Source organism: Marmota marmota, unplaced genomic scaffold (assembly GCF_001458135.2).
Source record: "Marmota marmota marmota unplaced genomic scaffold, marMar, whole genome shotgun sequence".
NCBI classification, from domain to species: Eukaryota; Metazoa; Chordata; class Mammalia; order Rodentia; family Sciuridae; genus Marmota; species Marmota marmota.
In genome coordinates this window covers 77,447,812-77,473,212 of record NW_026000026.1, presented here as the reverse complement: position 1 = coordinate 77,473,212, position 25,401 = coordinate 77,447,812, and the positions used below count along the sequence as shown (strand labels likewise).

Below are 25,401 nucleotides of genomic sequence, written 5' to 3'. Positions count from 1 at the left end.
ATCTTACTTCATAATTTCCTTCCCCTGGGAAATTTGCATCTCCTCCTGTCTCCTTGGACGTCTCCCATTGTGCAAACTGCAGCAAATAATTTTCCTTCCCTGTGTCGTTCTCTTTGGCACATTCTTAACTTGTCGATCAATAAATTACCCCCTGCCAAGCTCCAGCCTGGCTTCCTCCTTCACCACTTACATTCTCCTTTTGTGTTTAAAAAAAGAGTTCATTTTCTCTTAACCTCCAGTGAAATCTTCTTTTTATTCTCTCTCTTTGTTTTGCTTATCATTTAACTTAATTATCAGTCCAGCTGACCCCATCTGTACCTGCCTCCTGATTCTCTGCATTTTCCTCTCTTCTAACCATAGAGAATGAGACCACCACTAGAGTCACATGCTCCTTTTCTGATCACAACAGGATAAGGGGATTGGATTTGAATAGCAATAGCAGGTGACACAATAGAAGAAAAGCCAGAGCAGGGAGTCAGCTCTTGGCTAAATAGAGTTTGCAGTCTTACACCTCCTGGGTTGGATGAGACCTCCTATCAGAGCTGCGCCTTGGTCTTCTCTGAGAAAAGAAGTTGCCCATCATATACAGCATCTGCTTGATAAGTGCTTGTGAGGACTCTGGGAGACAAATCACATAATATGCTTGATGAGGTGACATACAGCAAACCCACAGAGCCAGGTGCTGGCATGATTATGGAAAGCAAGGGTGAAAGACATAGTCCCACACTTCACTAGATTTGAAATTGCAGCTATACATGGAGAAAGAGTGAGGCAGTGAGTGGCCAGCCAGAAACCCCAGCTGTCTGTGTTTATGCAAATAACTCATCAAACTGACCACATAGCAACTCCCAACTATGAAAAGATACACGAAGAAACCCCATTTACCAAACTAAGGACAGAGACTCAATATTTTCTGTTCTTAAGACACAATGATTCACTTTACACAAAGTCTTATTTTCTGTAAGCTTTTGAAATCCACCTATACAAATCACCCAACACCCAGGTACCACGCCAGTCCCCTTCACATGTCACTGTGTCTCCCAAAGTCTGGGATGTGTGTTCTGTTGGCACAAGATGCGGCTTTAGGTAATATTGCAACACAAAGTTGAGGAAATTATTCTTTTCTTATTTCTTTTTAAAATTATTCGAATGGCATCACCTACAAAGTCTCACTTTGATGATATATTTTTAACCCTTGTGGGTCCTTATAAATCTTGATTTTTTTTTTTTAACAGAGATCCGACCTCAAGCCCTAAGTCCTTCCAGGTGATTATATCCAGCTAGAATTAATCACTTTTTTTTTTCAAATTATTTAATTTTTTTCCTTTTTTGGCAAGTCATGAAATGCCAAAACTTATTTTCTATGTATTGCAATAATATACAGTTCCCTATCAAAATAAATGTTATAACTGCAAAGTATCAATTTACTGGATAGTTTTTGGTTGTTTCAGACATTGGGCTTACTACAGAGAGAAGTATGAAAGCATCGTTCTTTTTCTCTCTTGTATTTGATATATTTTAAAGTCTAGATGGACCCTAAATCTTCTTCAGTCCCAATCTTCACCAATCCCAGCTCTGCTGATCTTAAGTAAATGACCTCATGATTTACCATGTCAGATAACCTCACTGAACCTCAGTACTTTAAAATCTGTCAAATATTTATAATACTAATCATGCAGGATTCTTGTGATGTTTAAAGAGGTGATGTGTGAAAAGCATAGAGAAAAGAGTAGGTGTTTGGAAAAAGGTCAGGAAGTGGCAGTTTTAAAAGAAGCTAAGTTTCAAAGTCATCCCATAAAGTAAAAGTCAGGTTTGGTCAAAAATATGCTTGAAAAAAAAAATTCCATAATCCTTCAAAGTTACAGAGGTCATAGGTTTTATAAACTATACAGAATAATACGTAGAAGAAATATGTAAAATTTCAAGAAAAATATATTGTGTAATGCTATGCAAATATATATATATATATATATATATATATATATATATATATATCCGATGAAAATAGAGGGGAGATCATNTATATATATATGAGGCTATTCATGAAAAATACTCTTCTTTCAGCCTTAGGAGCCCATTCAGTTCATCAAAATATTCAGCAATCTGAGACCCACCCAGGTGGTCTATCTACATACAGAAAGCAAGTTCATTCCCTACCCCATCTTGACTCAGTCCAGGGCTTCTACCCATTGAATGGGATGCAGTTGCAACTGTCAGTGTTATTTAGATTTGTTGCCCTCTTTTTTCAGTTTCATGCTAAGCATATATGACTGAGTTCACATATTAAATGCATAGGTGCACAACTCAGTACATAAGATTAGAAGCAAAATAAGCTCATAATAGAATGTAAAATAGGTGGAACTCTAGTGCAGTAATTTGATGTTCAACTACAGTGATTTTAAATGAACTCCACATTTGTCCTCTTTTTCCTCCGTATGATTAGTTTGCTCTTCCTATTAGCCTGAGGAGATCCTCAGCTTTGGCTATTGGAGAAAACAGTTCATATTCTTCCTTTTAAGAAGAAAAAAAATTAATAGAGTTTACAGTCCTCGAGTCATCCTCAAAGGCTATAAACTGCATTCCTGCCACCTCCCTACAGCTCCCACAATCTATGGGCTCACCTTTCACAAAACTGAAAGGCAAAGAAGAGGTCAGAAATGAGTAAGGAAAGAGGCAGCAACCTTGAAAACCTGAAGGGAACACACAGGGTATGGACAAAGGACAAAGCATAGCACTGGTTTGAGTGGAGAGAACATTCAAGCATTCATGAGGATGTGGAAATACAGCCAAAGTAAAAGTATAGAAAAAGATCTCAGGGTCTTAGCGAATAACAATGTCAAAGTGTTTGTCAAAACTGAACCAGGTACCTGGACATGGTGGCACATGCCTGTAATCCCAGCAGCTCAGGAGGCTGAGGCAGGAGGATCGCAAGTTCAAAGCCAGCCTCAGCAACTTAGGGTGTCCCTGAGTTGCTAAGTGCCTCTCTATCTATAAATAGAATATTTAAAAGGGATAGAGATGTGACCCAGTAGTTAAGTGCCCTTGGGTTCAACCCCTAGTGGGGTTTAGGGGGGAGGGACACATGAACCCGGCATAAGTCACCTAGAATTGTGTGGTATTCTGAAAGAATTACCTAATTTTACTTCATTCAAAACACACTCTTATTTTAACATGGTTTAACCATTTAGTATAGTTTAACAATCTAATTTTAAACAGAACATGATAGGGTTGGGGGTGTGGCTCAGTGGTAGAGCACTTACCTGGCAAGGCCATGGATTCAGTCACAGACAGGAGGGCAGGAATAAGAGTTTGCCAAGAACAGGGCTCATAGGATTTCTAAGATGGGCAGGAAAGTGGGGAGAAATTATAAGGGACAGTTAAATAAACGGGCTCATTGCCTGAAGAAAATTGAAAGGCAATTATAACAGCATTCCAAACAAAATAAAGCTTCTCTCCAGGGAATAGTGACCAATTGTGCTTTGCTGTACTGGAACGGTAAACTGTTAGAAGTGTAAATTAAAGCAGTGGGGATTTGTGTTATAAATCCTGTCCAGGAAGAATAGTGTCAGGTTAAAGGAGAAGTGAGAGAATCAGTGGTAGTGATTTTCCTTAGGATTCCTACAGCTGTCCGCTTGTGCTCCCCTGGAGGGGCGCATACCTGGAACAAGGAGAGAACTCTGTTAACTGGAGTGTCAGCATCAGGGGGGACCTGGGGGAAAGGGGTGTGGGAACAAGGGGACCTCATAGGTAAAGGTGAGGTGTAGTTGGTTATGAATGTGGGACACCCAAGGGACCAGGGTGAGACCCATCGGAGGGACCCACTCTTCCTTTCTTCTTACTTCTCTCCCTGTTTTCTCCTTCCTTTCTGATGGCGCTGAGCCCTCGGGTTGTGTCATCAGGGGCTGGTGTGGCCCGTTGGAGGCCATGCTCAGACTGGTAAACAGATGAAGTCATTGGTGAGAGAGCAGAAAGGGCCAGACATGCACAGAGAAGCAATTTAAGAAACCAGGTGGCCCTGGAGAGAGACAGAGGAACAGTCAAACAAAGCATATTTTCCCAGGTCCCTAACAGCTTGCCAAGTCCCTGTTATATGTCACATACTCCATTTCAGCCCTGAGAATCTGTAATTATTTTTTATCCCACAATCATCCTTTTTTTTTTTAAAGTAAATTTGAGAAGATTTCTGTTCCTTGAAGCCCAAAGAACCTAGAATAGAATTTGACCTCCCCTCCTGCCCTTTTCTCTTTCTTTCCATTCTTAATTCTGGAGGGGCGCCATCTTTTTTCTCCAGAGTCCTAATCTTTTTTGCTTAGATGCCTTATTCTCTTTCTCATTCCATCCTTTTAGCTCTGTTTCTTGGACTCTTCCTGCTCTGACTCCAGAGAACCTCCCTTTTGGGGGTTCTCTTAACCCACCCACTTCATAGAACAAGTCCATTTTCCAGGATGATGACCATCGGATTCAGCCTTGCCAGGAAGGAATGAGGCTTCTCCCACTCTCAAGCCAGACCTCAAAAACACTGCCATTGGCTTCTCCACGTTCCTGATTCATCCACCCACCCTTTGAGTAGCCTCTGTTAAACAGAAAAAAGATCCAGTTATCCAGAATCCACAGTTGAGTAGATTTCAGCTACCACATCTGCTTTCCCACACGTCACTCTCTACCCCTGTGGTTTAAGAGAAAGGGATAGATTCCAGGAAGGAGAAGCCGGGAAATCACATTCAAGTACAGAGAGATTTGACTTGACATTAATTTGTTTGAAAAATGAATTGGGAATTTCAGTTGACAGTGTGATATGGACTATTGCAAAGGTAAATCTATTCTAAGCTACATAAGCAGGAAGCACATGTCTCCTTTGGAAGAATAAAATGAAGCATTAGTAGAGGCTAAGCAGCCCTGACCATTGTTGAAGTGTGAAGATTGTACGTCAATTTGTCCAGGGGGAGCAGTGTGGGTTAGTTGTCCTCAAATATCTGGAAGGGCTGTTGTGAGTAGGGAGGGCATGGCTGGCTTTCTGTCGACCCAGGGAGCTCACAGGTGGACAGTTCAGGAAAGCAGGTCTAAGCTCACTGGCATGAGGAGCTGTGCTCATTAGAGCTGCTTACATTTTCACAAGAAGAATCTAGTGTAGTCTGAGTAGTTTCTAAAATCCTACCCTGGTGAGACATTAGCTATGATGATTTCTTTTCTCTATGCTTTTCACACATCACCTCTTTAAACATCACAAGAATCCTGCATGATTAGTATTATAAATATTTGACAGATTTTAAAGTAAATTTGAGAAGATTTCTGTTCCTTGAAGCCCAAAGAACCTAGAATAGAATTTGACCTCCCCTCCTGCCCTTTTCTCTTTCTTTCCATTCTTAATTCTGGAGGGGCGCCATCTTTTTTCTCCAGAGTCCTAATCTTTTTTGCTTAGATGCCTTATTCTCTTTCTCATTCCATCCTTTTAGNCTCCCTCTCCCTCTCTCCCTCTCTCCCTCTCTCCCTCTCTCCCTCTCCCTCCCTCCCCCTCTCCCCTCTTTTTCTCTCAAATTTACTCTAATTAGTTATAATAGTAGAATGCACTTTGATACATCTTCTATAAATGGAGGATAATTTCTCATTCTTCTTGTACATGATAGGATCCCACCAGTTATATATTTATATATGTACATTGGGTAATAAGACCTGATTCCTTCTACTATACTTTCTATCCCCATACTTTCTCCCCTCCCTTCACTCCTCTTACCCAATAGAAAGTAACTATATTCTTCCTTAGTTGCCCCCTACTTATTGAGAATTACCATCTGCATATCAGAGAAAACATTCAGCCTTTGATTTGGGGGGATTAGCTTATTTTACTTAGCATGATATTCTCTAGCTCCATCCATTTACCTACAAATAGCATAATTTCATTCTTATTTAAGGCTAGAAATATTCCATCATACACACACACATACACACACACACACACACGCACACTGGTATAAATACATACATAACTTTTTTATTCATTCATCTATTGAAGGGCATCTAGGTTGGTTCCATATTTTAGCTATTGAGAGTTGAACTGCTATAAACATTGATGTGGCTGCTTCATTGTAATATGCTGACTTAAAGTCCTTTGGGTATAAACCAAGGAGTGGGATAGCTGGGTCAAATGGTTCCATTCCAAGTTTTCTGAGGAATCTCTTTACTACTTTCCATGATGGTTGTACCAAATTGGAGACAATCTTTACCACTTGCACCTCAGAGCATTAATTTCCAGGATATATAAATAACTCAAAAAACTTAATACCAAAAAAAAAAACAATCAATAAATGGGTTACAGAACTGAACACATACCTCACAAAAGAGGAAATACAATCAGAAAACAAATAACACAGTCAATAAATGGGCTAAGGAACTGAACAGATACTTCACAGAAGAAAAAATAAAATTGATCAACAAATATGTGAAAAAAATGTTCAACATCTTTAGCAATTAGAGAAATGCAAATCAAAACTACTCTGAGATTTCATCTCACCCCAGTCAGAATGGCAATTATCAAGAATACAAACAACAATAGATGTTCGTTGAGGATAAGGATTGCTGGTGCGACTGCAAATTGGTGCAACCGTTATGGAAAGCAGTATGTGATTCCCTTCTCTTTCTTTATATTACAAAAGTAATGCATGAGGGCTGGGGTTGTGGCTCAGTGGTAGAGTGCTTGCCTAGCATGTGTGAGGCACTGGGTTCAATTCTCAGCATCACATATAAATAAATGAATAAAATAAAGGACCATCAAAAACTAAAAAAAATATTTTTTTAAAAAAGTAATGCATGATATATAACAACAAGTCCAACAGTACTATATTATGCCTCAGTATCCTGAGGTAACTGATGTTGCTTGTTTGGTACATGTACTTCTGTAACTTTCTCTGTGTAGCTATATACATATATTAACTTAATGCATGAACGAATATGATTCTGTTTTGTTTTTACAAAATTGAGTTCATACTATACAAATTGTTCAGTAATATAAATATCCCAGTGGATCAGTTCATCTTTGAAATAGCTGCAGATATTATAAAGTTATAGGTGTATTATAGCATTAAATCATTTCTCCATAGATAGACATTCAAGTTGTTTCTAGATTTTAATACAATGTAATTGTAACTAGCATTGTTACAATGAATTTTCTCAAACATTTATTGTTACATACTGATATTTTCATGGGATAGTTTACACTAAATGAGGATTCATTAAGTTAAAAGATATGTATGTTATTTTAAAAGCTTCTTCTGAAAATCTTGTTGCAATCCATACACCCACTGATAAATGCCCAATTGTTCATGCTGCCTCCAGGGTAGGACATTATCAGTCATTTTGCTTTTTTACCCATTCAGCTGAGAAGCAGCATAGGATAGTTCTAGGCAAGGATTCTCTTGGCCAGAATGCCTGACTACCTGTCTCAGCTGCAGCAAACTCCAGCTGCCTGCTTTAGGATAAGAGACGTTAATTGCTTTGTTTCTAAGTTACCATCATCTATAAAAATAGGATGATATGATTACCTACTTCAAAAAACTATAATGAGCTTAAAGGAATTAATAATTATGACTTAACAGTGACTAGCATATAACAAATTATTTTTGAATAAAGATTAAAACATTGACCAGATTAATCTTTTGTAAGAGTAAAAATATTTTAAGTGTTAATTTGCATCTTCCTTACTGCTAATGAGATTAGCATATTTTCTATATATGTCTTAGCCATTTGGTTTCTGTTTTTGCTAAATTTTCTGTTCAAATCCTTTGCTCATATTTTGGTTTTTTTATAAATCTTAAGAAACTGTTTAATCTTTTATAAATGACTTCCTTTTGATCTGTTTGTAAAAATAATCAGAATCGATTTTTACACTAGTTTTTTTAAAACCCTCAGTCAGTACAGAACTATAAAAAATCTTTTTAAACACATGAAACCGTTACTCCAAAGAGAACCACTGTTGAATGTTTAGTGCATGGAACTCCTCATTTATCCCCAAGTTCACTGACTCTTGCCTTTGCTCCACACATTGGTTATCTGTGGGCAGAATACTGGTACTTGGGTTCCACCTCACAAGTGTTACAATCTACTGATTGGTAGTGAGTCCCAGGAATGTTTTTAATGAGAGGAGTGTTTGATTCTACATGCAGCCAGGATTGGGAATCAGAGGTTGCAGCTCATTCTTAAGTCAGTTTATTCCTAAGTGAAAATGTCATGAGTGATCACTACTGCCATCTGTTGGTGGGAGGCAGAACTAATACAGGTGAGCTCAGTTTGTATGTGATATTGATTGTTCAAATCAGTGAAAGGTAATGTTTTCAAAGTTCTTGGAAATGCATCTCCACCTTCATACAGGCCTTTTTCATGTAAATGACTTCTCAGGCAGCTTCTAACTGTAAGACTCTTATCATTTATTATCAAATTTATATTTATCTCCTTGATTCTGTAAATTTTGTAGTAAAACCTGTGGCTGTTCTTGAGGTTTTTATCAACCTTGGTCATCAAGGATCTCAGTGATATTTATCCTAATAACAGGATTAAGTCATTATCAAATTTTAGACATATTTTCATCAGGCAGTGAAGAGACAAAACAGAAACAATTTTTGTCACTAATCCTAATTAAGTTGCCCACTATGGCCTTTCCCTACTCTACCCTTCCCCGGTTTGAGTGTTAATTGAGATTTTCTTCTACTGGAATATCTTAGGATGTAGTTCTTGTGGGATTACACAGTGTGAAACATCAGGGGAAATAACAGGAAAGGCAATGAATAGGAAAACACCTTGAGAAATAGTGATGTTGGCAGAAAATGGAACCATCTAGAGGAAAGGTAAGATAAAGCTGGCAGAGCTACAGGATTCTGCATGGGCTGGTTACTAGCTAGTGAGTTTGCTTTCCGAGAGAAAGGTATGTTTCCTCTCTTCTCCACAGACAGGCCCAAAGAAGTCGAAGACACTGAGAGCATGAGATTGCTAGTACCATGAAAACTATCGATTCATCAGGTTTAAAATGTATTAATTTCCCAGCAACTTTAATGAATCGTGTTATTCAATGGTTCCTTTTGCTGGCAATGGGGGGATGAGTGTTTATATATCTACACACACAGAAACGTTGGTATGCAGATAGATATGTATATGTGGTATAACATAGACATGTATTTTACATGTGTGTGTTATGGATATGAAATACATTTTAATCCAAAACATCTTTATGAGCTGGAACCTTTTTCCGCCTATCATGGAAGCCCATGCTGGGTTTCTTCTAACCACCCTGAATCCAGAAGGGTTTTCTTTAGAACTGGGTTTTCTCAACTTTGAAACTATTGACATTTTAGGCCAGATAGTTCTTTGTTGCTGGGAAGTGGTCCTGTTCATCGCAGGACATTGAGCAGCATTCCAGCTTCTACCTACTAATGTTGGTAACATCCCCCTGTTGTGGAAACCAAATCCATCTCCAGACACTGCCTAATGGTAAAGTTGCCCCTTCCCCATAAGAGCCACTGACTCAGAAGTTAGGATACTTCTGGTCCTGCTTTGGGGGAGTAGGTTTTTACTACTTGCCTGACTAACCCTTATCTAAATTAGGGTCCCTATTTTATTTTCTATCATGAAACAGTATACATCATTTTATAGTATCAGTGAGAGTATATAACAATATACTTGCCTTGAGGCATTAGTGTCTTTCTTTCCTGTTAGACTTTAAATTCCACAGTGCAATCTGTTTTTGTTCACTCCATACACGTACCACCTACTGCAGTGATTGTCACTTAATAAATGTTTGTCAAATAAAAGAATATAATTCTAAGATATTTAATAACCTGAAGCACAAAGCCTGATTTGGTCCAAAGGGGCTTTTCCTCTCAGGCTTATTTCAATCTATGTGACAAAGCTAGTAAAAGAAGAAATTGGGGACATATTGAGGCTGTTGAAGGGTGTGAGCAGGAAAATCTAAAAATTATATTATTTGGATTGAATTCCTTGGGGGTTTGGCGGGGTACTGTTGAGTGGCAGTTTCATTCTGGAAAGAACAGCTCTGGTATGTCGCTGTAAGCAGGAGCCAACCTATCACTCCTGCGTTTTGAACCCCGTCCACCATTGATCCAGAGGAAGCAAGTTTTTTGACCAGAGTGAGGCTTAATGCTCCATTAATTCTCTGACAGAAAATGCCCCCAGAACCAAGAGAGATGTGTCTATGGAAAATAAACCTCAGAATAGACAGCACAAGAGGCTTTTAATTCTTCTTTTCATTTTTTTTAAATGGAATTAAGACGTGGATTTTTAAAAATGAAAAATGACTGGCATTCTTCCCACTGAAAATGGAAAGTAATTTAATTTGTTAGTGGTTCATTTTATTTGACAGTCTTTGTATATACTCGATTTGGTTTGTTACACTGAATTACCCTTTAATAATGGGTACACATAATGCCAGACTCTACCCCCCAGGTTGGTTTGATAATTGGATGAGCGTCCATGTTGTTAGAGGTTTTCATGACAACAAGAACAGAAGCAATTTGGAAAACTCCTAACTAGAAGAGATTTTTGTTGTTGTTGTTTTTATTTTTGTTTTTTCTTCTTCTTCTTCAATGAAGTTAATTGCTACTCAGTGACCATTCTTTCCACTAGCCACTTTTTCTGAGCAATCCTAAGTTCCATAATCATGACTAAATTCCTTGAGTGAATGAAAGGGAAGCTAAAAACCTTGTAGCCAATAGAAAAAGTCAGAAAATTTTCTCTAGGCAACCTTTCAGAGTAACCATTTTCCTATGATTGGAAAGAAATTGGGGAGTATGTAGGGACTGGCCAAAGTTCAAGGGCAACTCCACCCCTTAGTCATCGTATGACCCTGGCAAGCTTCATGACCTCTTCTGCTTCAGGATTCATATCCATAAAGTGAGAATGCCATTAGGACCTGCCTGATAAGGTCATCATGAAGACTTAGGGACATGGCATGTGTACAGTGCTTGGTTCAATCCTGGCACAAAGCAAGGTCTCCAAGAATGTTTAGATAGTAGGTATCAGGCCCTGTGCTGCTGCTCAACAACACGACTGAGAGAGTTGCTCTCCCTATGGAAGGGACAATGATAATAATAATTAAGTAACAAGTTCCAGGCCACTTGGCTGGTAAGTGGCACAGCCAGGATCCAAGGCCAGGCCTGTGTGACTCCAAAAGCTCTCTTACATTGTTCAAATGTTGTGCTTATGTGCTCCATAGAAGAGATGTTCCTTCATGTTCCTTTGTGAGCACTTTTCAGGAAACAACTAAACCTTGCCACCATAATGTTAAATAATCACAGAAAATATGATTTCATGAATATTTTAATCATTGCCTGTTTAAAATAAACTGTTCTATCACCCTTGTAATGCAATCGATGGAATTTAAATGCCATTGTAACTGAATACCCATCAATATTTATTGAAAGAACATGTGAACAAGTTTTCTTGAGGCTGAGGCAGGAGGATGGTGAGTTCAAAGCCAGCTTCAGCTAAAAGTGAGATGCTAAGCAACTCAGTGAGACTCTGTCTCTAAATAAAATACAAAATAGGGCTGCGGATGTGGCTCAGTAGTCGAGTGCCTCTGAGTTCAATCTTCAGTTTCAAGAAAAAAAGGTCTTTGTGGTGTTCATTTTTTTCTTTTTTTAATTTATTATTTGTTCTAATTAATTATACATGACAGCAGAATGGATTTTGATTCACTGTACATAAATGGAGCACAACTTTTCTCTGGTTGTACATGACGTAGAATCGCACCACATGGGCAGTCATAAATGCACCTAGGGTAATGATGTTCATCTCATTCCACCATCTTTCCTGCCCATATACCCCTTCTCCCAACACCTCTCCCCCTTGCCCAAAGTTCCTCCATTTTCCCCACATACCCCCCACCCCAGTTATGGATCAGCATCCACTTATCAGACCATTCATCCAGCCTTTGGGTTTTTGGAATTGGCTTACTTCCCTTAGCATAATATTCTCCAACTCCATCCATTTACCTACAAATGCCACAATTTTATTCTTTTTTAATGCTGAGTAATATCGCATTGTGTATATATACAGTTTCTTTATCCATTTATCTGTTGAAGGTCATGTAGGTTGGTTCCACTGTTTAGCTAAAATGAATTGAGCTGCTATGAACATTGATGTAGCTGCATCACTGTATTATGCTGATTTTAAGTATTTTTACCACATGTATCCCAAATAAATGTAAAAAACATTTTTTATCATTTCTACAATGAATATAGATATAGACAAGAAAGATTTTTACCCCTATGGATATATGACTATTAGGATTTAAAATTTTCTTCTGGGTTGTTACTGTGATTATTGATAGAACACAAAATACCAGAACAAAGTAAACATAATTCTAACAAATAATGATACCAAATACAAAATCAAATATTAGAAATGCATAAGCTGGGGTGGGAGCATTTATGGGTCCCTGGCTAAAGGGATTATGCAAGTGTCCCTCCCAGAAGTGTCTATGTCCCCGTAGTGAACCTCAGTTAGATTCAGGGTGGGTACAGGTATATCTACAGAAGGAATGGAGGGGAAGGGAACAGGTGCCAGAAGACCTCAGTTTCTTAACAGACACAGTTTCTTGTTTTGCCAAGGGGAAGAGGAGAACCTAGGTTGTGGGTATGTCTTGAGACAATCTGATTTTAGATTGGAAGACACATGGTAGTTATGGATGATGTCCTTTAAAACTGTTGGATCTAATGCCTGAGAAGTTGTCACCTATTCCAAAGGACCCAGTGTCCTGACTGAAGATGGCTGCTCCATCCCATTGAGCCAAATTGCTTTGGAATAAGGGTGTTTGCAGAATGATTTAATGATGCTCGTTTGCAAGGTGACTTGTTCCTCTTCCTTTGGAAATCCCAAATATACGGTGATGGTCCCTGGAGAGCCTCCGAGGGTATTTCCTGAGGGAAGCCCATTGAACAGGCAAAGGGGTTGAACTTGAAGACAGCCTTTCATAACCTAGGTCAGCATCTTCTAGATTCTCCACTGGGTCTCAAACCTGTGTTCCCAGAGCACCAGGGTCAACGTCTGTTTCCACCAAGCATGAGGTACACCAGGACTTGAGCTCTCATTTGCCTTTTCTAGATCAGACATCCCTGGTTGTCTCTGCTTCCCAGAAGGGCTGGTTATAAAGCAGAAGGAATAGGAAGCTGTGTATTGTTGGTCTCCCCAACCTTCTCAAGGACACTCTGTGGCAACTACCCAAGCTTGTAGTAGATGCCCAATAAATATTTGCCGAGGGCTTTATCTGGGGTCAGTGTGTGGTCAAAGTGTCCCTAAATGCACTTCCTAACTGGTGATATGAAACCCACCTCATCCCATAACCTTCATTTATCCAGCGAGTCTGGAAGATTGGTCTGCTCAACTCAATGAGATTTGACCTCGAGTTTCTCAGCGGCTCAATCCATTCACATCCTTCAAACGATTCCCTTCCTCCCTCCTCCGTGACTTCATTGTCTTTCTGTGTTTTATCTCCTCTCTGACCATCCCTTCCCTCTGAGTCTTGCCTTGAATCTGTCAACTTGATGGGGGGGCTGGAGGTTGCCATGGTAAACACAGCTGTTGTTTTTTTCCTCTGTGAAAAGTCGATCAGGGGGGGTGCAGTGAGTCCTTCCCCAGCCCCTCCCTGCTGTGTGGTTCACAGATGTCTCTTAAAGGGGGGCAGCCTCCGGGGCTTCCTGTTTTTCAGGGCTCTGCTCAGCTTTTGTGTGTCTCTGAAGCAGGGCATTGTGACCTGCCAACCCCCCACTTAGGTGCCCTGGAAGATTGTGAAGAATCGCTGGTGTGGTCACCAAATAAGCTGAATGACAGCAGCATTCATTTTGTTAGTAAATAGGTTCTGGGAAGTGAAAGATGATCTGGTTTTTCTTAAGAGGAGAGAGGCAGGAAGGATAATGAGAAGGAAGGTGGAAGGCTGAAGAAATGAAGCGGAAGGGGAGCAGGTGCCAGAAGATCACAATTTCTTAACAGAAAAGAGGCGGTACAGGGCAGCTAGGAGTGGGCAGCTATTGGCACCTTTTCTCACCTTCACAATAAAATCCTCAATCCAGCCCCAACTACTGATCCAGCATCTTCCCCTCCTCTCTAGGCACAAAAACTGCTTGCTGCCCTTCCAGTACCATGAGCCACTGCAGGGCCTTTGTACCTGCCATTTCTCTGACTGGAACCTTCTTCCTTCCCCATCTGGCCTGGCTAAGCCTCGATTCATCTTTCACATCCCCACCTTTTCATGAACTCTCATGAAAGGCTCTCTACCCCTCCCTGACCACATTAAACTTCCCTTAGCACTAGATTCTCTCTTTGGGGGTACTTAACCCATTTTATTAATCCATGTCAATCTGAACTAGATGATGGCAGGACCTGTGTCTCGTGCTCATCATTCAAGTCCCCAGAATTTTGCGAAGCCCTCAGTAGGTGTTGCTGAAATAGTGAGCGAGAGGTTGAACGGAATGACATTCATCTCTAATCCCCACAACCACCCTTCAAGATAATGCAGGTGGTGCATTCCTAGAATCCCAGCAACTCGGAGGCAGAGGCAGGAGGATCACAAGTTCAAGACCAGCCTCAGCAATTTATCAAGGCACTATGCAACTTTGAAAGACCCTGGCTCAGAATAAAAATGTAAAAAGGGGCAGGCGGGGTGTAGCTCAGTGATTAAGTTCCCCTGGGTTCAATTGCAGGTGCCCAAAAGGAGATAATGCAGGCACAGCAAGAACAGTCGCTGTTTGGGGGTAGGCTAGGAAGGAGCAGGTCAGCTGCCCATGGTCCCACAGCCTGTCTGTGTTCAGAGCCTGGGTCTCCCCATCCTGCCATCCCAGGCTTATGCCACAGAACCACTGTCCGTCACTGAAGTGTGGGATCCCAGGGGCTCCCTCTCACTTCCCTTTCCTGGCATCCGGCAGACCCCTGATTCTTCCACATCCACACCACAGCTGCCTCTGGTTTTCAGGGCATCCAGCATCACATCTGTCTAGAATCGTTTCCTCTTAAGTCTTTTATTTAATGCAACAACTCCCTGGAGACTGAGCTGGCAGAACTCCGTCTTCTGGAATTTATGTCGGTTGGTGAGCTGACTGCACTTCACAAAATCTAGCCATTTGTGGGGGCTGTTTCTCCCCACCACCTGGATCAAAGCCAATGCAGAAGCTGAAGCCTTCATCTACCACCTGGTGTCAAATCAGCCAGGACTCAGTTGCAAGAGATGATTTGCCTGGGGAAAAAAAATCGCTTTGGGTTCCTTATTTTCTTATTTCTGTGAAGAGACTGCACCTGTGCCGTGGGGTTTGGTGGTGGTGGTTTAGTCTGTTTGTGTTCTCGCTCACTTTCTTAGGAGCCAATTCACCTAGAACTCAAAGTGTTGTATCTTTGTTCATATTTTCTAGAGAGATTCATGTGTGAGAAACTATATCACTGCCTGATTCTCTGACCTGCCAAGAAGACCCTTACTGGCATTTGTCAGACATGCAGCAAATACTTACTGAGCACTTTTTACATATCAGTAGATATGATTCATTGTCCATCTAGGTGCAGTGGTGCAGCAATTCAGGAGGCTGAGGCAGGAAGATCACCATTTTGAGGCCAACCTGAGCAATTCAGCAAGACCCTGTCTCAAAAAAATAAAAAAGAACTGGGGATGTGACTCAGTGGCAAAGCACCCCTGGGTTGAATCCCCAGCACTGAAAAAAAAATTTTTGATTGTCCAAACTGGCACAGGTTTGAACATGAAAGTGGAAGCTACCTGATTGGTATTCCAAGCCAATAAGTATAAATCAAGATTTTCTCAGGGTAATGAGGACATAATTGGAACCCTATATATTAATGGCTGAATGGGGTTAGTAGAGTCTTGGGAGATGATAAGTTTTTTCAAAATGCCCTTAATGATCGAGGACAAGGCCAAGAGGGAATCTAGGCCTCCAAAGCCAAGCAATGAAAAGATATAAGGACAAATTGAGATTCAAGTTGAATCAGATTTCTAAAATGTCCCCACAATTTCCTTGTAAAAATAGATTTCATGTTTAAGAAAATAAAACTGGAACAGTATCTCTGGAAGGCAATGTCCCCAAAGTGGAGTCAAAGCTCCCCTGAGGCAAGGCCACCTGGAAGGTTCTGGAAAAAGTTTAGATTTTGTAATGAATGAAATATCCCATCAGGGTCAGGTGATGGCAATACTCTTTTTTGGTTCCAGGGATTGAACTCAGGGGCAGTTGGCCACTGAGCCACATCCCCAGCCCTATTTTATATTTTATATTGAGTCAGAGTGTCACTGAGTTGCTTAGCAGCCTCACTTTTGCTGATTCTGGCTTTGAAATCGTGATCCTCCTGCCTCAGCTTCTCGAGCCACTGGGTTTACAGGTGTGTAACCCTTTTGAGAAATGAATAGCTGAAAGGACCCAAAGTGAACAGGAATAGATGTGTTTTCTCAAACTTAAAGCATCTTTACTGTGGTTAACTTTTTTTTTTTGGGGGGGGGGGGGGCGATGAGAGGGGGTAAGTAGGGATTGAACCCAGGAGCACTTAATCACTGAGCCACATTCCTAGCCTCTTTTTAAAATATTTTATTTAGAGACAGGATCTCACTGAGTTGCTTAGTGCCTCAATATGTTGCTGAACCTGACTTTGAACTTGTGACCCTCCTGCCTCAACTGTTGGGATTAAAGGCATGTGCTACCATGCCTGGCCCAACTGTGGTTAACTTTGCCTGTGGTAACAAAGGCCACAAATATGTGCACTGTCTTCCCAGGGAAGAGCTTTGGTTCTGAATCGGTTTGTTTCTCTTGCATCCCAGGTACCTGTCCTGAGACCCATGGACCTGATGGTGGAGGCCACCCCACGAAGAGTATTTGCCAACGCACATACATATCACATCAACTCCATATCAGTCAACAGCGACTATGAGACCTACATGTCTGCTGATGACCTGAGGATTAACCTATGGAACTTTGAAATAACCAATCAAAGTTTTAGTATCCTTTCCTTGCAGCCAATAATCATTTGGCCTGAATCAAGAGTATCCAGGTATGAGTGGACTTGGGGGTGGGGGGAAATGGCAAGACCCAGCACTGAGGCAGAACTTGTCCCTCTTAGAATACATTGTCATCTATGAGACTTTCATCCTAACCAAGTTAGGAAACTATTGAATGACAAATAGTGGCCTTGGACTAGCTCTAGATTAGAACTCTGGATCTACAATGGCATTTGTATGGCACATAGTAAAATCAGATGTGACTTTACCAACAATAAGACCCTAGAGTTCAGTTAGGACTCTGCCTTCTGTTAAAGGATCCGTAATGGTCTCTATGGACAACATGGACCAAAGATTTACATCAGATGATTTCTGTTGTTGTATCTTAACAGTGAAAATAATAGCAGCTACTGTGTATTGAGTTCCCAGTACTTGAACTAGGACCTTTGAGCATAGCATATCTCTCTCTCTCTCTTTTTTAACTCTCCACTGAATTATAATATGCATACAGAAAAGTGTGCATGTCGTAATTATACAGTTTGATGAAGTTTCACAGATTGAGCACACCTGTAACCAGCATCCACATTAAAAAAAAAAAAAATCCTTTACAGGAGTCTTTAAAGTCCCTATCATCATACTTCCTTACTATTTCTATCCCTCAAGGGTATATTTGATGTAACAACCCTATAATGTCAGTATTATTATCTCCTATTTAACTGAAATTTAGAGAAGTCAAGATGATTCCCGTATGAGCATCTGGAACAGAATTCTCACCCCCCTATATGGGCCCTGTTTGTTTAATTTTTATGTGATCATAAAAAATGGGCCATTTATTGAGTACTTGCCAGGTGTTCCATCCCTGCCGAAACTTGATCCCTCACTCCAAGTCCCAGCTCAGCTCGAGGTTCCACCAGTCAGCTAGGTGACTGTACCCAGCTTCCCTCACTCCCAAGCCAATCTGCCCATGAGCCCTGTCGATGCTTCCGCTAACATATACCTCCAACCAACTCCCCCCTCTCCTCCCCATGCCTACTACCCCACTAGCATAAGCCACTCACCTGGGTGACTCTACCATTTTCCCTGGCCTCCTTTCTTGCTCTCCTGTAATTATACAAGCTCCATAAATCAATCAGAGTAGACCTTTCAGCATGTAATCCATCTATCAATCTTTCCCTGCTAAAAACAGCTTTCTATTGAACCTAAAATAAAATCCAAGTTATTTACCCAGGCCAGATTCCATACCATCTGGGCCTTGACTCCCTCTTTGATACCTATCATATCACTCTTCCCTCATTAACTCTAACCACTTCTCCGTTCCCGGCAAACCTCGCTCTTCCATTCTTTGCATCTGCTGCTCCCTCTTTCTGCCATGCATGCTCTGCCCCTGCAGTTCACAAGGCTAGCTACATGTCATTATTCAGACCTCAAACTAATGTCATCTCCGCAGAGGCACTTTCTCCCCCTATCTCCCAAGCATCAAGAGCAACTCTCTCTCCCTCTTATCTTTATAGTACTTATCAGGATTTGAAATTGCTTTTTACTTGTATTTTTTTTTATTTTAGTTTCCCCATGTTTGGATATAAATTCAATTGGGACCAGAGACTTTGTTTGAGCCACTGCTGTATTCCAGCATAGGTAGCCTTCTGCATATAGGAAGGTAGAAGGAGGTTACCAGAGTTAGAGGTATCCAGGAGGCAGCTGACCATGAAATCTACCCTGGAAATTTAAGTTAGCAAAAGTTTATAGTAAAGCTCAGAATGTTATCCATTAAACGCCATAATGGTCCAAACACGTAAAAGATTATTTCTCCCATCAAGTCCAGTAGTGGTGATCCCCATTAGCAGCAGCAGCAGCATCCAATCAATAGCATGGAGCCTCGGGCCTCTTCCATCTTGTAACTCCGCAGTGCCATCGGGTTTATCTGTAGCAGACAACAAGAGGGGGAGGTGGCACGGGACCACATAGGAGAGGTTCCTATGAGCCTGGCCCCAAAACAGTATGCATCCCATTAGCTAAAACGCAGCCACGTGACCACCTTTAACTGCAAGGTAGACTAAGAAGTGTATTCTAGCTGTGTGTGCAAGGAAAAAAAAAGACCTGGTTTGAGTTCACAGCTAGCTAGTCACCACCACAAAGAATTCTCAGCCCCCAGAGACCTTTTAGAGAAGGCCTCTTTAGTCAGGTTCTGGCACTTATGAGATATATTTAGAGACCCTGAGAACTGACCATCAGGACTGTGACTGGCATCTTTTGTTGATCGCAGAACAGACGCGACATACTGTCTGGGTCTAGGAGAACCTGCCTACAGATTTTGCCTGGCAGTGCAGCTGCTAATAGAATGAGAGTGGGTGGTGGTTCCCTTTCCCTCTTTACATCTATTCCAAGAGCCAGAAATCTGCTCAGGCTCAGCTGGCTGTCAGACTGAGCTTCTGCTCTCCCCAGCCTAGGTGGCATGTACTCTGAATTTTGCCTCCAGGCCTTCAAGGGGGAGGGAAGTTTGCTTTAAGCATTTTGGGAGAGAGATACCTTGGGGATAATGCAAAGGGGAAATATTAATAGTGCAGTTTAGGTTCTATTCTGCAGATGTGTGACAGCCTGCCAGATGCTAGCATACAAATGAGACCGTACCGTTCACCCTTAAAGCAGCCATATGTAAAATAATCATTGTCATCATGAGGATGATGATAACTGATATCCATATAGCACTTTTCAACCAGACTGCCCTGAGCACTAAGACTTGTACAAACTTGGACCCCTTTGCCTCTTGTCACTGAAGTGTAGCCATCTCTGGGCTAGGGGCAGCCATTTTTTCAAAACAGTCTCAGAAAAGTACCAACCAGGCATGACTTGAATCCTGCATGGTTTAGCACCTTTCTGTTACCCCTCTTATCCTCCAAGGAAGCAGAAGAAATATGGCTTGGGACAGAAGAAAGCGAGTTTCCCAAAAGATGCTTTTAAGCAATATTTAGACTTTTTTTGTTTTTATAATTATGTACTTATGATGAGTATTAGAAAACACCACCCTCATACCAATCCTATGAGTTCCCAGATACTGAAAACTTCATTTAAATTATGAAGAAAGTATATGTCCAGTATTGAGTCAATAGCAAGACAAGTGGTCTGGAGATACGGTTAGAAAAAGTCCTGACTTCCAGGACTGGCCTTCCATGTGACACTGGCATCATGGTTGGGCACTCAGGCTTTAGAGTCCAGTAAGCATGGTGTTCTCTCACCCAGCTCCACTTCTTTCTTTCTGTGTAATTTTCACATTTCCTAACTGACTTAAGCCCCTATTTTCTATTTTGTCATCTGTAGAGAGAGCTCTGTCAAAGAGGATTGTGATAATTGTGTGTGTGCGCACGCTCTCGCTCTCTCTCTCTCTCTCTCTCTCTCTCTCTCTCTCTCTGCAGTGCCTTCCTAAGTAGATAATTGATAAACAGGGACTGACACAATCATGATTATTAATTTTTTTAATATTTAGTCTGTTTTATTCATAGGCTTACCTATTGTAGAAACTCTGGGAATATACATAATTTGCTTTTTTAGCTTAGTGCTTCTTATGTGCAATATTATATTAAAAGATGTCTTTTTAATTTATTCTTTTATTAGATGATTACTTTTGAAAGCACGAGGAAACTAGAAAAGGCAAATGTTACAGTGGTGGATTGTGTTCTGTTGAATTTATTATCTGGGTCATCTTCTCAATTCTAGACTCTTCCTTAGGCTCTAGAGTTGTGTAATCTTTGCAAGACTTTGCTTTTTATGTCCTGGTTACCAGATATTTGCAGGACCTCAGATCCAATACCTTGTGTTTAGCTCCAGCTCAGAGCAAGGCATTCCTAACCCTATGGCCCCTACTGGTGAATCCTCTCCTTCCATCCAGAGCCTGTGGATCCCTGCCCATGTAACAGATCCTGGCTTAAAGTGGACAGACTTTGATCTCAATGCATAGACCATAATGACATATTTCTGGATAGGGTAAAAGGCAACCCTAGCTTTTCAATAAATGAAAATTGCTTTTGAAAATATTGCATCTTAATGAAAACTTTTTTACCCAAATTCCTTTGAATGCTTTTTCTTGGGACTAAGAATGAGTGGATCTGGATTCATTTTCAGTCCAACAGAAGAAGCTAGTAAATAGACCCTGATATAGTAAAAGTACAGGCACAGCCTCAACAACTGTACAACTGAGCACCTATGTTATGACAGGTACTACACTAAATCTGAGGATAAAAAAAAAGGTAAAAAGAAACTTTCTGCTTTCAGAATGACATCAAATAATTGCACTATTGAGTATATAATTATAAACGAGATGTGTTCTATAAAGGAAAGGAATAGAGTTTTATGAATGCATTTTTTTGAAACCTGCTTCAGACTAGGGAATAAATGGGCTTTACTGGGGGAACTATTAAGATATGAAAGAGGAAGAGTATGAACTAACTTGGCAAGATACGTGAAGAGATTTGTCCAGTATGTTCAGAGGTCCTGTGACAGGAGGGATCATGGAAAATTAGAGAAACTCTTGAGAAGTCCACCATCACTGGAGCCCAGCAGAGCATGCTATAAGCAAGGCTGGAAAGCAGAAGACACACCTTGTAGAAGTATATTCTCTGGGAATGAGACAGAGGGCTTTGCAAGGAAGCCAACTGAACTCCAAGGGTACTTGCTCTTTTATCTTAGCAGCCTGTGTGTACTGAGATGAGGTCCATTTGGGACTGATTCCCTTATGGAGGGACTATATAGCTTCAACTCTTGTTCCAGCCTCTAGTGTTCCTTAGTACCATGGACAGCTGCCTCCCTTTTAATCCAATGGGATTCTGCCAGACAGGTTTTGGGGGGCCCAGTACAAATTGCTCTCCCTCATTGCTTCAGTGGCTTTCATCCTGCCAGGGGATAAAAGGTACAACTCAATTTCATAAATAGGCAGTCAATGTAAAATAAGGGCGTCTGTTCCAAAGACATATCCAGCACCTTAGCCTGTGTGTGCCAGGGCAGCGCACCCCTTTCCAAATTAAAAGTAGCCCTGGTGGGTTTTCCCAGACTGGGTGCCTTGCTTGTGTAGATGCCGACTCCCTACTTTGGAGGCCATCCCTAGAGCTCTGTGGAGTAGGATCTCTTTTCCCAGAAGAAAAAAAGTCCTTGGGGCCTCATATTGTCAAGAAAGAGGGCAAGAATCCAGCTCTCCAGACTTCACCTGGGTTCCTTGAGCTTCCTCAGAGGAGAGCTTAGTAGTTGAACTGTGGATTCTGGGGTGAGATTCACTACTGGATTTGAATCCAGCTCCATCTCCTAAAAGCTGTGCAGCCTTGACAAGTTACTCACCATCTCTCTAACCCTCAGTTTCCTCATCAGTTAACACAGACAAGGATCTGACCTAAGGCTGTTGTGAGGACTAAGGGAGGTGATCTGCAAAGTGCAAGGCAGAGCACCTGGCCCAGAACAAAGGCTCTAAGTGTGGCTGTTCCTATGTGGGACATTCCCCAACCCACTTTTCTTCCTGCCATGTTGCCTGGATACTGTTCTCTCCTAAGAAAACCACAGGCTAAATAATTCACACTACACAGGCCTGGCAACTTGGTCTGTCAATCTACTTTGCTTTTCTGCATTAAAAAAAAAAATTGCCTAGAGAAAGCTGCTAAGTCCCAAGAATGAAGTAAAGTAAAAGCTATCGGCATTTGCTGGCTATTTGTTATGTGAACTGGAGATGACATGAAAAATAAAACTACTAAAGCCCCGAAGTCATGGCCCAGTAATGCAGAGTGGCAATCAGACTTCAGTCCAAGAGGCAGAACTAGAGAGGAGTGTGCACCCAGAGAATGAAAATGAGAGAAAGGGAAGGAGACAGGGAGTGTGATGGACCTACACCCGCAGCTTTGCCCGGCAATTGTGTGGCCGGCCAAGCCATTTCATTTCAATCATTCAAGGGCCGCAGGATAGGATGTGAGGAAGCAACAATCACAAGCAGGCTGGAACCCCCAAGTCTTGAAATGACAGCCAGGAAGGAAGGCTTAAGGAGAAGGAAGAGCAACTGCAGACTCAGCAGCCCTTATGGAAGGCCTACGCCTCCTGCTAAATGCCTTCCAGCTGAGTAGGTCAGGCCCACCCAGAATGGCCTCCCTTTTGGTTAACAACTGATCACATCTCATCTGCAGAATCCCCTCACAGCAGCACCTAGGTGAGTGAGTTGAATGACAGTGAGATGTATGCTGCAAGATGGCCACTTCCTTCTGACTCTCCAGAGAATATCCCTTGTAGCCCAACCTAATCTGAAACGGGAAAGGGAAGCTCAAGGATTGTAGCTGAGCCTAACCAAGTGAACATATCACAGAGTCATCAGAGTTGAGGGTAGGGACAGAAGGAGACAAACACGTGACCATACTAGGAAAGGGGACTCTAACAATTTTTTTGAGCCTTTACTAAGTGTTGGGTATGTGCCAGGTACCATAACACCACCTGCAGTCTTCTTCCTTTGTTTGCACATGAGTTAATAGGGTTAAAATCATTCAAGATGATATAACTAGTTCCAAAATTGGGGATTAAAATTCAGGCCTCACTTATTCCAATTTACAGTAAAATCTATGTTATACTATCTGAATTATTCAGATATATAATTTGTAGGGTGGAAGTGAACTCAAGGCACTATGGATGCCCTGGACATGAAGGATCCAGAAAGAATCCTATGATGCTTCAGAATGAATGGGACATCTGAGGGCTGGGGGTGGCACTCGGTGGCAGAGCCCTTGCCTGGCATGTGCAAAGGCTTGGGCACATGCAGTAAAGCAGGTGGGCGAACAAATGAGCAGGCCTTGCATTTGGAAATGTTTTTCTAAAGGTAGAATTTCAGGCTCTCTGTCCTACATGCGTAGGAAAGTTTATGGCTTAGGGGACTTTAAGCGCTCCCCCAGTCATGTAGGGCGTCTCAGCCCAATGTCTTCTGAAACGCACTACGTGTTTAACATGGCATCATGTCTGTCCATCAGACCCTCAGACTGAGCCAAGCAGTCGGCAAACACCCCACGAGTATTTGCACATTGGCTTTTGATAAGCCCTTAAGAGGACAATACTCCTTGGAGTCCTCCTTTGAGATCTCTGGTGCTTATCAAGCAACATATTCCTTTCAGATGCTCAAATCTGGATACTTTGCAATCATTGCTCAAGATTCAAAGATTAAATTCCCATCTTGGTAAAGAGAAAAGACCTCGCCAGGTGGCACACACCTGTAATCCCAGCAACTCTGAAGGCTGAGGCAGGAGGATCACAAGCTGGAGGCCAGCCTAGGAGCTTATAGACCCTATCTCAAAAAAACAAAAAGGTGAGGGCAGCTCCTGCAGCAGCCTACAAAGCTGATATGGATAAACACTCTCCCTGGAGAAATGAGTTCTTCCTTCAGGAAATGGAATTTAGTACAACAGGAAAACCACTTAACTTTTCTCCATTATCCCACTTGATAATTGAAATTTTTAGAGGCTTTTGATAGGATTCTATTCATTTAAAGGCAAAGCAATTGAAACCCAGAGGGATAAAATGACTTTCCCAAGTTCTCTCAGCAAAATGGAATGAGATCAAAACTGCACTCCTTATTTGCAGCCTCATTTTACTGCAATCATAATATTAATCACAATATTATCTTCGACTTTACCCATAGAGAGGAGGCTTCTGCTGTCAACTTTCATAAAAGAGTCAGCCAGGGAAACTACTATTTATTTTTTACTTTTTTTTCTTTTTGTTTAATAGTATCATTAATTGTAGAGATTTTAGAAAAATGAAATTAAATAATCAATAACCTCACCACTAGTTTTGCTGTATATATGATATATTTGCATCACAATTTAAACTTAATGCTAGCTAATTTGACCATATGAGGGAAAAGTTAAAAAATTCAAACTCTAGATTTACTCATGAACTTTCCTTCTATTCAGTCTGGGATGCAAACACGCAGATGTCCACCCTCACACAACCACACATGCTTTCTCTGTCCCCTGCTTTATTTTTTCTGCTTAGCAGTTGTATCTGTCAAATATCCTGAAATATCCTGTATGTCACATTTATTTACCTTGCTTATTGACCACATTCCCCCCAAAAATAGAGACTCCATAGAGCAGAAGTATTTCAGCCTGCTTTGGTCACTGCCATATCCCCTATGCCCAGAAAAGTGTTAGCAGGTTGTGGATTCTTCAGAAATATTCTATGTGTCGGATGAGTGAATTAACAGAGCCCTGGGACTAAAAGGTAACTTACATGCTGACTTCAGGATCTAATCTCCCTACAAGACAGAGCTCTATTTTTTCCGTGTCTCTGGCTTTCAATATGAATTTTTTTTTTAAATGTGGCTGTGCTCAGACTGTACCTAGCTTTGTACCAAACTTTCCTCACCTAAAATCTCATATATATATATATATATATATATATATATATATATA

The 25,401-nt window shown here is 41.1% G+C and overlaps 1 protein-coding gene across 1 annotated transcript in view; it reads left to right on the top strand.

The window, feature by feature from the left end:
• The window catches only part of LOC107153732 (serine/threonine-protein phosphatase 2A 55 kDa regulatory subunit B beta isoform), a 112,404-nt gene that overhangs the window by 38,711 nt on the left and 48,292 nt on the right, over nt 1-25,401 (top strand). The window contains exon 4 of the mRNA XM_048811874.1: nt 16,805-16,982. Coding sequence (XP_048667831.1) covers nt 16,805-16,982 — 178 coding nt within the window. The remainder of the gene's footprint in view (nt 1-16,804; nt 16,983-25,401) is intronic.